The following is a 13,014-nucleotide window of genomic DNA, read 5'->3' as shown; positions in this document are numbered from 1 at the left end:
ATTTTGAACTATAAAAAAACGAAACGAAATAGGATCTGTGTTTTAATCAGATTGAGAGGAATATATAAGAGAAAATTATACCCACCATTGATAACAATTCTGAACTAGTGTCCACCATACTGCAGTTATAATATATGGGTGCTTGGAATTTATTTGAGCTTAAAATAAATGAATTAGTTTTATCACGATTTATGCTTGAAGTCTTAGGTTTAATTTCACTTATATTCCTCGAGACAACTCTGTTTTCTTCTGCTACGTTTCCAACTTGCGGGGACAGTTCTGCAGTGTTTTTGGAAAGATGTCCACTGGAGTTCCGAGATGACGTAGAATACGCCAGAAGTAACATGGAGGCACTTGCTAGGATACACAGCACGTACACGAGTCGTGCTTGACGACGTGTTGCTAACATTGATCGCGGCCATCTTTGATCTATAGAACGAGGACATCCGTAATTCATGATATTGTGGGCCCCTTTAAGCAATGTGACATCACCATCCCATTTGCTGTGATTTATCTGAAATACGAAAACAATAATAATTTTTAATAAAAAAAATTAAGGGTTCTTTTTTTTATCAATTATAAGAGCGGAAATTTTCCGTATACATCATTACATATTCTCGATATTGTCGTCTTCTTTGGCTCATATTCGAATCCTTGGACCCAGAGCAAAAGAGCGAACGTATAATAAACATTCAGATAGCAAATACAATGAGAGAGAGAGAGAGAGAGAGAGAGAGAGAGAGAGGTTTGGCCAATTTGGGACCCACACATGATTCAATTTTATTTCAATGAAACTAGGTCATTTCGGGACTAACATATGGCTCAACATTAATTCAATAATTCGTTTGCAGGAAGGGGTCTTTAGCAGTGGGGGGGAATCGGAGGACCTCGAGAAAACCCACGATGTTGGACAGGCGACGCTACTCTTTGTCACGCACGTACAACCGGGGAATCGAAACCATGCCAGTTGACTCAATGACAGACCTAATGATACAGTGCTGACGCGCTAACCATTCGTCCATTCAATCCCCCACCCCAACCAATACAATGTAGGCCTAGGCCTATCATCATAAAATGATGTTATTCTCAAACTGACGTTACTTCTCTCTATATGCCAACATCATACGTGGCTAAGTGGGTAAGACGCTGGCTCGCTAGCCTGGAGGTCGGGTGTTCGATTCCCCTTGTCAGTGATGCAGGACGGAGGGCCTGACAAGGACAGCTGTCTAATCGTTCGGATGGGACGAAAAACCGAGGTCCCGTGTACACATTGGCGTGCACGTAAAAGATCCCTTGGCAGTTGGAATTCGATATAAGAGTAGGCCGCAGTGCCGCTGCCCGGGCAAGATTTCCCTCATAGCTCACTGTATGGCGTATATTTTTAAAAGCAGGAGGTTGTCCTTCCTTCCCACCTTCCCGTATTGGCTCCGCGCCTATTTATATAAATATGCTATATTTGATAGACTGCAGAATGAAATGAGTCATTTTGTTGAAGTAGTTTCCTGATATTGTTAAAGTGTTCGCCGACTCACTACGAATCGGAAATGTGAATATATAAACAAAGAAAAGTTTGTAAAAGTTGAATTATTCACCTAAAACTATTGACAGAGAATATATATTCCACTCGAGATCTATAACTATCTAGGTGTCAACATTTATAATTAACGATGTAAGATTTAGATAAAGATCTTGTCGTTCTTGCTATATCCAACCTCGTGGGTTTTCTCCCACTGCTAAAGAACCCTATGCGAAAGCGAATTATTGAAATAAAATTGAACCATGTGTTAGTCCCGAAATGATCTACTCTCTCTCTCTCTCTTTCCCCCTCTCTATCTCCAATTCCAACTGCCAAGGGATCTTTTACGTGCATGTCAATGTATACACGAATCCTCGGGTTTTTGTACCATCCGAATGACTAGACAGCAGTCCTTTGTATACACTTGAAGCCAAAATAAAGAGGGGGTTGGATGGCCAAATGGTTAGCACGTGTGCGCTGAATCATAACGTTTGTCATTGAGTGAACTGGCATGGTTTCGAATCCCCGGTTGTACGTGACAAGAAGTAGGTTCGCCTATCCAACCTCGTGGGTTTTCTGTGGGTCCCCCGGTTTTCTCCCACACCTAAAGACCCCTACGCGCAAGGGAATTATTGAAACCAAATTGAAACATGTGTTAGTCCCGAAATGACCTAGTTTGTCGAGTGGACGTTACCCCCCCCCCCCCCATCACTCTCCAAAACAAAGACCTGCTATATAGGCAGATATATACCTATATATCGAATCACATGCGGTTAATAACCCACACTGTACTCCAGCATGGCGCATTTCAGTTGCATGCTTAATTACATCTAGTTTCCATGGTAACCCAAACCATCATTTATTTCCACATCCACTTAAGTTAATATATTAACCATATTTTATAGTTACATACAGACAAGCGTTGTTAAACATGGCCGATAAATGTTAGCTTTAAACACACAAACACACTATTCATTGACTCCCTTCCTTTCTTAACCCAATGTCGTATTAAACATCGCAAATTTATATAAATAGGCGCGGGGCCAATACGGGAAGGTGGGGAGGAAGGACAACCTCTTGTTTTTAAAAATATAGGATATTGTCATACAGACAGTAGTAACGTCAGTTTGAGAAGAACATCATTTTATGATGATAGGCCTAGGGGAGGAGGGGGGATTGAATGGCCAAATGGTTAGCGCCTGTGCGTTGTATCATAAGGATTGTCATTGAGTCAACTGGCGTAATTTCGATTCCCCGGTTGTACGTGACACGGAGTAGGGTCCCCCCCCCAACCCTGCTAAAGACCCCTATGAATTATTGAAATAAAATTGAACCATGTGTTATTCCCGAAATGACCTAGTTTGTGTCGAGTGGACGTTTAATAAAACGGTTCGTTATGTTAGTCTTGTCAACACCTAGTTCGCGTTACTTGTCAAGTAGAATATCATATATATGTTGTACTTTGATTAGAAAAAATATCGTCTTCATTAATTAGCCCAGTAGGGACAAAACATTTGGATAGCAACACCAAAAATAGGTTGCCAGGCAATAAACGAGGTCATTTCGGGACTAACATATGGTTCAATTATTTCATTAATCCGCTTGCGCGTAGGGGTTTATAGTAGTGTGGGGACATGCAACCCTACTCCTGTCACGTACAACCGTGCAATCGAAACCACGCCAGCTGACTCAATGACAGTCCTTAAGATGCGCTAACCATTCGGCCATCCAACTCCTCGATTACTACTGCAGTATTGTAATCTGATTAAGATACAGATCTATATTTCGTTTCGTTATTTTTTTATAGTTCAAAATTTCGTTTTGGTTAGCGAAAGTATAAAAAAAAAACGAAACGAAATATAGATCTAGTTTAATCGGATTGTAGTAATTAAGAAGGACAATATGGTTACATACGACAAAGTCTAAACGTTAAGGCTCACTGCAGATTTCGTCATAGGTCGCGAGATGTAAATAGTCTTAGGGCACGTGATTGTTGAAGAGATTGTGGGTTAGAGGCTAGACCTGAGGTTAGGGTTAGGGTAATGGTTAGTAATAGCACTGTTTACATCGCGTGACCTACGACCAAATCTGCCTTGGGCCTTAAGTTTTAGACCTTACTTTAAATATTGAAGGCCAAATATGTTTAAAAATTAATTGTTATTATTTTTTATATTCAGGTCAGCACATGTTATATATCAGGAAGTAAGAAAAAATATGTTCCGCGCAGACCGACATCTGACATCCTATATCCTGTATGCCTGATCTGTTTCAATAAATAATGGAATTTAAATTTTTTAAAAAAACCCAGACGATATTATTGCAACAAGTTTGTTTTAATTCGATCGGTTCTTACATGTCAGGGATAATAATTTATTTCCAGGTTTGACCAGTGGTGTGTCGTCCGTGCCCCAGTCTGATTATAATACAGATCTATATTTCGTTTCGTTTTTATTATACTTTCGATGGCCTACACTACATGAAGATCTGACAAGTTATAGCGATAGGTCACGTCAGGGGTCAAAAGACCGACTTATGACCCTATGACGTCAGATATCTGATTAACCAATCAGTATTGATGTTACTAGTGGATTACCCACAGTTCCGTGCAAAACACGCCGTAACAGACCGTTTCATTGGCCTATCCCTGACACCATTCAGAACACGAGTTAAATAACAATTCTTCCAGATCCAAGTGTAGTAAAGACAAGTAAAACGAAATTTTGAAATATAAAAACGAAACGAAATAGGATCTGTGTTTTAACCAGATTGTCTGTGCCCTAGTCGTCGGGTTGGGATGAACACAGGGACTGCTTGGTGTGTACGTAAAAGAACCTCTAACAGTCACAATTCGATGGAGAGTAGGTGGCAACACCTTGGCTTAGACAAACGTGAGAGAGAGAGAGAGAGAGAGAGAGAGAGAAATAGGGTTTAACGTCCACTCGACACAAACTAGGTCATTTCGGGACTAACATACGGTTTAATTTTATTTCAATAATTCGCTTGCGCGTAGGGGTCTTTAGCAGTGGGAGGAAACCGGAGGACCCGGAGAAAACCCACGAGGTTGGACAGGCGACCCTACTCCTTGTCACGTACAACCGGGGATTCCTTAGACAAACGTCTCCGTTCTAACATTGTACATGTTATAAAGGCAAACATGTGTTAGCTTTTAATGGTTGAAGTTGAATACAAAAGTACATCGACACATTGTTAGCTATGTGAAGTGGCATCGGTCGTGCTATACACTAAACCATAAACACTAATAACCAATTTATATACACTAATGACCAAACTGATGAATCATCTATATACCCTAATGACCAAACTGATGAATCAGCTATATACCCTAATGACCTCACTATACACACTAATGACCTCACTATACACACTAATGACCTCACTATACACACTAATGACCTCACTATAAACACTAATGACCTAACTATACACACTAATGACCTAGCTATATATACACACTAATGACCCAAGTATGTACACTAATGGCCTCATTATACACACTAATGATTTCACTATATACACTAATGACTTAACTATACACACTAATAACCCAACTATATACACTAATGATGACTTATCTATATACACTTATGAACTATCTATATACACTAATGACCTTACACCATTTACTAATGCCGGAACTCTATCCAAGAATGACGTAAATCCACCCTCTCATGGCCTGATTATATCCCGGAGTGCGAACAAAGCCCTAAATCCCATTAATTTTAACATTGGTTTTTTAATACTATGACGAAAAGGAACACAATGTAACACCAACAAAGTCACATCCACATGGTAACCAGTTGTGTAGTACTAGATCAAATTAACATTTACAATTCCTACTTATTAAGGGAACATTATATTCACTGGACACGCTAGAAAATCGTCATTCATTAATATTTTACTAGCAGATGGTCATTTTACATGTCAAGGCAATAACCGTATCATTCAGACATTAAATAATAAAAAAAAACTACCCGGCCATTTTGTTCTATTAACAGGTGGTGTAATTATTATATGACGTACACATGATGTATGATGACGTTGACACGTTAACACGTCATCATAAACACATTAAATGTTACACACCCTAGTAAACTACACTGATGATTTTAACATACTACTACTGGTCTTATTTCATTTACAGTGTGGTTTCAACTTGTCAGTGGTGTCGGGTGGATGTTCTGGCAACCAACAGTGTCGTTAATCTGTTAAAATTGAAACAGGGAGATATCTAAAATTTAAAATTAGACGTAAACGATCGTTTGTGTATTATATGTCAAGAAGTAGAAGACGAAATTCATTTCATAACGAATTGCAAAAAAAAGAACTGTTCAGATTAATTCTTTTTCGTGGACCAAATTTTTTATAAACTGAATGATTTACAACAATTTAAAATACTGATGATGAATGAAAATATAGAAATTTTAAAATGTTTAGACGCTTTTGTATACAATTCGTTCATGTCTCTATAGAGTATAATATATGTTAATATAATTATGTACATGTATGTATCATTTGTTTGTTGCATGTATATTTCTAATATTTTTATTTGTAAGCTTTTTTATGCAATAAAGGTTCTTCTATATAAAACAGAACACAATTTTTATGGGAAACAAATCACTGGTCTTATTCTAATAGCACGACGTTTCGACAAGTATCCTCTTATCGTTATCATACACAATGACATTTAGTGCTATTAGAATAAAACCAGTGATTTGTTTCCCATAAAAATTGTGTTCTGTTATTGTGTTCCCCAATCACTAAATGCCAGTTAAAGAATATTTTCTTCTATATAATTGAGCCAGGTTGCTTTCTGTAAGTAAGTCGCAGGCTCATTAACTAGTAGGGTGTCGTGATATCCCGTTTCATATGTTGTAGGATTCGAAGCTTTAGAAGGGAGCGCGTTTAGTCATTTGAGTGGGACGAAATACTGAGAAACCGTGTATAGGATGGTGTGCACGTAAAATGAAATGAAATGAAATGAAATGGGGTTTAACGTCCTACTGTTTGCTCCGAACTGGGCTAATGAAGACGGGCATACGCCATACAGTGTGCGATGAGGGAAATTTTGCCCGGACAGCGGCACTACGGCCTACTCTTATATCGAATTCCAACTGTCAAGGGATCTTTTACGTGCACGCCAATGTGTACACGGGACCGCACGTAAAATGAAGATTAACAGCTAGGACAAACTACTTTAAACACTTGGTAACACTTCTTCTTATTTGAAATACTCAAGCAGCATGAAAGCCAAACTTCTATATATAAATTGCCCACCTGTGTGTGACTAGGAGTAGGGTCGCAATTCAACCTTGTGGTTTTTTTTCTATGCAATGCAATTATTGTGTATTACAGAGCAATGCTTCGACTTGTATTTTTCAGTTATTGTGTATTACTAACGAATGTTTCGACTTGGATTGCTCAGTTATTCCTAAGGCGGAGCTAAATGTAGACAGTCCAAAGGCAAGAGAGAAGATTAAGGCGTGACGAGTATCGTACATAAAACAGGCCATGTATTCGTGGAATTCACATAACTAACAAATTTAAAGATACATTATGGGAGATTCGATAACAAGTTGGCAGTTCTCACTATAATAATTAAAAACTAGATAACGTAAAGGCAATTTGCTGAAAATTTCATTCAAATTGGTCCACTATGAACCGAGAACTAAGCGAATCAAATTTCTGCCTAGCCTCGGCCATCATTACTAAAGTCAGTACGATAAACAGCATAGTCTCGATTATCCATTTAATCGTTTAATGGAGAAGGAAAGTTATGCAGTAAATCGGCTCACAATCCACTTAAGATCGCAGGCTAGCGATGCCATCTAGAGTTGATTATGGTCTGGATAGGTTAATTAATGTATAATTAATAATTTAGATAACATTTCAGGCCTAAAGAAAGACCTGCAATAGACAGATTTAGCTCTTGCATAATGCATGTTTAAATATACTTTTGCATTTAACTGATACAAACCAAATTATATAAGAAATTGACAAATCAATCTGTGATGTGAATTATGTTATTGTTTGTGGAAATAATTGGTTGAATAATGTGTTAACCACATCTTTGCCTGGTTTGGTATTTATATTATACTGTTTATTTTGAAAACATCAATCGTTTGTTCCATCAGATTTTCTTCGCACTGTTCTATTAATTGTAATTCCAGCAATGTTTCCTCACTTCGCACTGTTCTATTAATTGTAATTCCAGCAATGTTTCCTCTCTTCTGGTTGATTGTATTCACACATATACATGGACCTTCTCTATACTGGTTAATTGTATTGACATGGATACAAATATGTACAGAATAGATACAATCTAACCCTAGAATAACTTCCAGTCAGTGGCTGACTGATCTTAATATATATTGTAATGAAAGGCATGTATTGTATTGTATTGTATTGTATTGTATTGTTGTATGGCAAGCTTTTGCTTTTGAGTGGAATTTATTACCACAAAAAATTGTAATATAAACAGAAATACGACATGAAGTAAATATCATTGGAAATTAGAGTCCCTAATATATCATTTCACATCACCATATAATATTATACCATATATATATGGCAATCTGAAATGATATATTGTGTAATGTTGGGGTATATATTGTAACGGGGTGTATATATTGTGTATATGGAGTGTATAAAGTTGTATAAATTGTAATGTAGTATGTATTGTAATGTGGTGTATATATTGTAATGAGGTGTATATATTGTAATGTAGTATATATTGTAATGTGGTGTATATATCGTAATGGTGTGTATAAAGTTGTATATTGTAATGTAGTATATATATTGTAATGTAGTAAATATTGTAATGTAGTATATATTGTAATGTGGTGTATATACTGTAGTGGGATGTATATATTATCATGGGTATTATTTATTGCACGTTCGAGTATATATATATTAAGTATATGTAAACCGTATAGGAATCTAGTAGAAAGGATATCTAAACTGTATAGGAATAACATGACCTGATTTTAACCACGTGGAAATAATAATCACGTGTTATTGTCGTCAGTTTGTAGTGAGCTATAAATTACTTTCATTAAGCCAAGTAGTCTACTTTGATGACGTGTGTAATACAAGAATAGGCATGTAGAAGGGAATACAGCTGGTTTTCATCTATTAAATATTGCGAAAATATAAAATGAAATACTGTCTTTATAATGCGGTTTAATTTCGTTCATTATTTGGGGTTGGACGGCCGAATGGTTGGCGCGTGCGCGATGTATCATAAGGTCTGTCATTGAGTCAACCACCCTGGTTTCGATTCCTCGGTTGTACGTGACAAGGAGTAGGGTCGCCTGTCCAACCTCGTGGGTTATCTCCAGGTCCTCCGGTTTCATGCCACTGCTAAAGACCCCAACGCGCAATCGAATTATAGAAATAAAATTGAACAATATGTTAGTCCCTAGTTTGTGTCGAGTGGACGCTCTCTCTCTCTCTCTCTTTCTCTCTCTCTCTCTCTCTCTCTCTCTCTCTCCATATGTTAGCCCTGAAATGACGTGGTTTGTCTCGAGTAGACGTTAACCCCTCCCTCCCTCTCTGTCTCTGTCTGTCTGTCTGTCTCCCTCTCTCTCTCTCTCTCTCGACGTGGTACCGGGTTTTACACATTCAAATCCAACTTTTAAATGATTTCATAAAAACTGAAGAAAATATTTATGGTTGGTGGAAGATATTAATCACAGACAAGCAAGGGCGTCTTTTGTCATTAAGAAAAAAAATATTTTTTAGATATACACATTCTACACAAAAGATCCAAATTTAAAATAATTTCCAAAAAATATGAACGAATGAAATTTTGACAAAAAAAACTCCCGATTATTTTTCAATTTCACTTATCCATAATTCTGTCAATATATTGGGAGCTATACTGTACGAAACCATTCCTTTAAAAAAAAATTCAATAATAAAATTCAACCCTTACCTTCAAACACCAAGCTCCTTACAAAACAGTATATACTAATTTTTGGATATGGCGGCCATTTAGGGCAGAGATCTATTCTTTCAATATTTTGAGATCGATACAGTACGAAACAATTCCTTTACTAAAGAAATTCAAACCTCACCTTCAAACACGAAGGATACAACTCTCCCACGCTTGTAACATCTCCCGGTAAGCGATATTGACTGATACGAGCAGACTGGTTGTGTACAATATGTTCCAACCAGTGGTACTGTTATGTCTGGTGACATTTTTAACATGTGACTTCCATTATGACAGGAATAGAATAGCTATGATTAATACCAGAAACCTATTTAAGAACGTCGAGTTTAAATTGAACTTTGTTAACATTTTAACATCGTAATAACAACATATCGTTTAAAGCAACAACATATTGTAACCTTTTATCATATCATCTTGCTGTGTATTAACTCACACCCTTTTTAATAGCAGAGAGACAGAGAGAGAGAGAGAGAGAGAGAGAGAGGGTTTAACGTTCACTCGACACAAACTAGGTCATTTCGGGACTAACATATGGTTCAATTTAATTTCAATATTTCGCTTTCGCGTAGGGGTCTTTAGCAGTGGAAGGAAACCGGAGGAACCGGAGAAAACCCCGAGGTTGGGCAGGCGACCATACTCCTTGTCACGTACAAGCTGGCAATCGAAACCACGCCAGTTGACTCAATGACAGACCTTATGATGCAGCGCGCACGCGCTAACCATTCGCCCCTCCCCTATAATAAAACATCTTGCAAGGGATATCAAATGAAATGGGGTATAACGCCTTGCTGTTCTGCTCCGATTGGGCTAATTATGCATACGTCATACAGTGTGCTATTTGGTATATTTTGCCCGTACATTGGTGTTACGGTCTATATCGAATTCCAATGGCCAATGGATCTTTTACGGGCACGCAATTGAGTATACGGAACATCGGTTTTTCGACCCATCCAAACAACTACAGGTTGTCCCTTGCCAGGCCCTCAATCCTGCACCACTGACAATAGGGAACCAAGCCTGAAAATCTCGATGAACTTTCTCGGTCACCGTGGCTCCCCTTATGGTTAGGGCTAGGGTTATCCTGTATCATAATACCACTGTATCTACGAGATAATTGGTTAGGGGTAGGGGAGGGAGTAATATTCTTTATTCGAAGACACTGTGGTTACGAGCTAATCTTTATTCATAAACACCGTGGTTACGTCATGATTTTATTCATAAACACTGTGGTTACGTCATGATTTTATTCATAAACACTGTGGTTACGTCATCATTTTATTCATAAACACTGTGGTTACGTCATCATTTTATTCATAAACACTGTGGTTACGTCATGATTTTATTCACAACCACTGAATATAATTATGATCCTAATTCATAAATATTACGCGCCAATGAAGATAGGCATGAGTCATGAACCAGACCAAACCCAAGCATCCGAAATTTAGCACTTTTTCCTAGTTAGTCCTAGCACTGTATGAGGAAAATTATACCCGGACAGAGACACTAATATCTACTTCAATTTTCAACTGTCGGCGAATATTCAAAATATTGCCAATGAGATACGGGGAACCAAGTTTGTTCCAATCTCGACCCCAGTGATATAAGTTTACTCTCTTTTTTTTTATTTAAAGGACAATATTGGTGCCAGTCATTAACACATATGTGATAGAACTGGTTAAACACGTTCCAAATATTATTTTATCACAGAGATCATTGCTACGATAGATGAATAATCAATGTTTCAACAATAGGAAGTGACGAACGCAAAAAGTAAACACGAGTTATCCCTCTATTTAACTGACTGACATGATGGGTGATAACAGATACATGGGAGAATTTCTGCTCACTAATAATTCCTTTGAAGACCAAAAGTTGTTGTATGGGACTGTGAAAGGATATCTGACAATTCATAAACAAATCTGACTGTCACTAGATAAAAGAACATGAAAGAAAAATAGAAAAAGTCCGTGCATTACCATGTTTTTATAAGTATAGAATGAATAAACACCCGTGAATGTACGGACTGTTTCTATTTTTCTCGTGTTCTCTTATCTAATGACATTCAATTACTGTTTTGAATTGTCAGATATACTCTTACAGTCTCATATAATAACTTTTGGTCTTCGAAGGAATTTTTAGTGAGCAGAAATTCGCCCAGGTATCTGTCATCACCCGTCACTTTAGCCAGTTATATAGAGGGATAACTCGTGTTTTCCTTTTGCGTTCGTCACTTCCTATTGTTGAAGCATTGATTACTCATCTATCGTAGCAATTATCTCTGTGATAAAATAATATCTGGAACGTGTTTAACCAGTTCTATCACATATGTGATAATGACTGGCACCAATATTGTCCTTTAAATGAAAGTCAAGTTATATCACTGGGATTGAGATTGAGGTTGTTCGTTGCCTTTTGGTATAAAGATGTGTAAAAATGTTGAAAATTTTAAGATTAAACTGAAAACTCATTTATATTGCACACTGAAGGAACCATAATATTCCACTGATGACATACTTATTATTTTTAACTTGCAACTATCTTATTTTGTGTGTAATTATGGTGTTCTTCCTATATTCTACTTGTATAATGTATATGTTTCGTAGTTTGGGAGTTTGGGAGTGACTTCCCAAACTTCCCACTTTAAAATGCTATTGCATTTCAAATGATTTTGAATTTATCCTGATATTACATGTATATATGTCTTTGTAGCTTAGGAGGGACCTATGGAAGATTTTTTTTTTATTATCATCAAAACGTCTAGACACTGCAAAGGTCAGTGGAGTATGTATATTATTGAATGTATATTATTGTGTGATGGTGTAGATACATTATAGATACCATCTAATATACCATATACCATATCCACGTGTTCAAGTCAATATTCCATGTATATTATTGTGTGCTGGTGTACAGTAGATATATCATAGATACCAATACACCATACCTATATATACCATATCCACATGTTCAAGTCAATATACCATACCTATATATACCATATTCACATGTTCAAGTCAATATACCATACCTATATATACCATATCGGATCCACGTGGCAGTATTGACAGATGGAATATAAATAGAATATCGGACTATATCTTGTGATTCTAATCAGCAAATTCTTTTACAAGCAATCTTAAATCATTGATCCCAATCAAACAAATTGTTTCCTTTACAGTCTTGTATCAATGATTCTAATCAACAAATTGTTTCTTTTACTAGAAATCGTGAAGCATTGATCCCTCATAGATTATAGATAAAGGGGTACAGAGGGTTAAACCGGTGTAAATCTCATGTAAACTGTTTAACAAGTGTAGGAGAGAGAGAGAGAGAGAGAGAGAGAGAGGGGGGGATTTCAGTTTTACTCCATACAAACTAGCATATGGATCAATTTTATTTCAATAATTTGTTTGCGTGTAGGGGTCTTCAGCAGAGTGAGGAAACATATGGTTCAATTTTATTTCAATAATAAGCTTGGGCGAAGGTTTTTTTTTAGTGGTGGGAGGAAACCGGAGGACCC

The 13,014-nt window shown here is 37.1% G+C and overlaps 1 protein-coding gene across 1 annotated transcript in view; it reads right to left on the bottom strand.

The window, feature by feature from the left end:
* The window catches only part of LOC126816456 (carbohydrate sulfotransferase 15), a 59,775-nt gene that overhangs the window by 36,128 nt on the left and 10,633 nt on the right, over positions 1–13,014 (bottom strand). The window contains exon 2 of the mRNA XM_056099681.1: positions 86–514. Within this exon, the coding sequence (XP_055955656.1) occupies positions 86–457 (372 nt within the window). The 5' untranslated portion in view covers positions 458–514. The remainder of the gene's footprint in view (positions 1–85; positions 515–13,014) is intronic.

Source organism: Patella vulgata, chromosome 3 (genome assembly GCF_932274485.2).
Source record: "Patella vulgata chromosome 3, xgPatVulg1.2, whole genome shotgun sequence".
In the NCBI taxonomy this organism is placed as follows: domain Eukaryota; kingdom Metazoa; phylum Mollusca; class Gastropoda; family Patellidae; genus Patella; species Patella vulgata.
The sequence above is the reverse complement of the archived record's forward strand: the minus strand, read 5'-3'. Positions and strand labels throughout refer to the sequence as shown.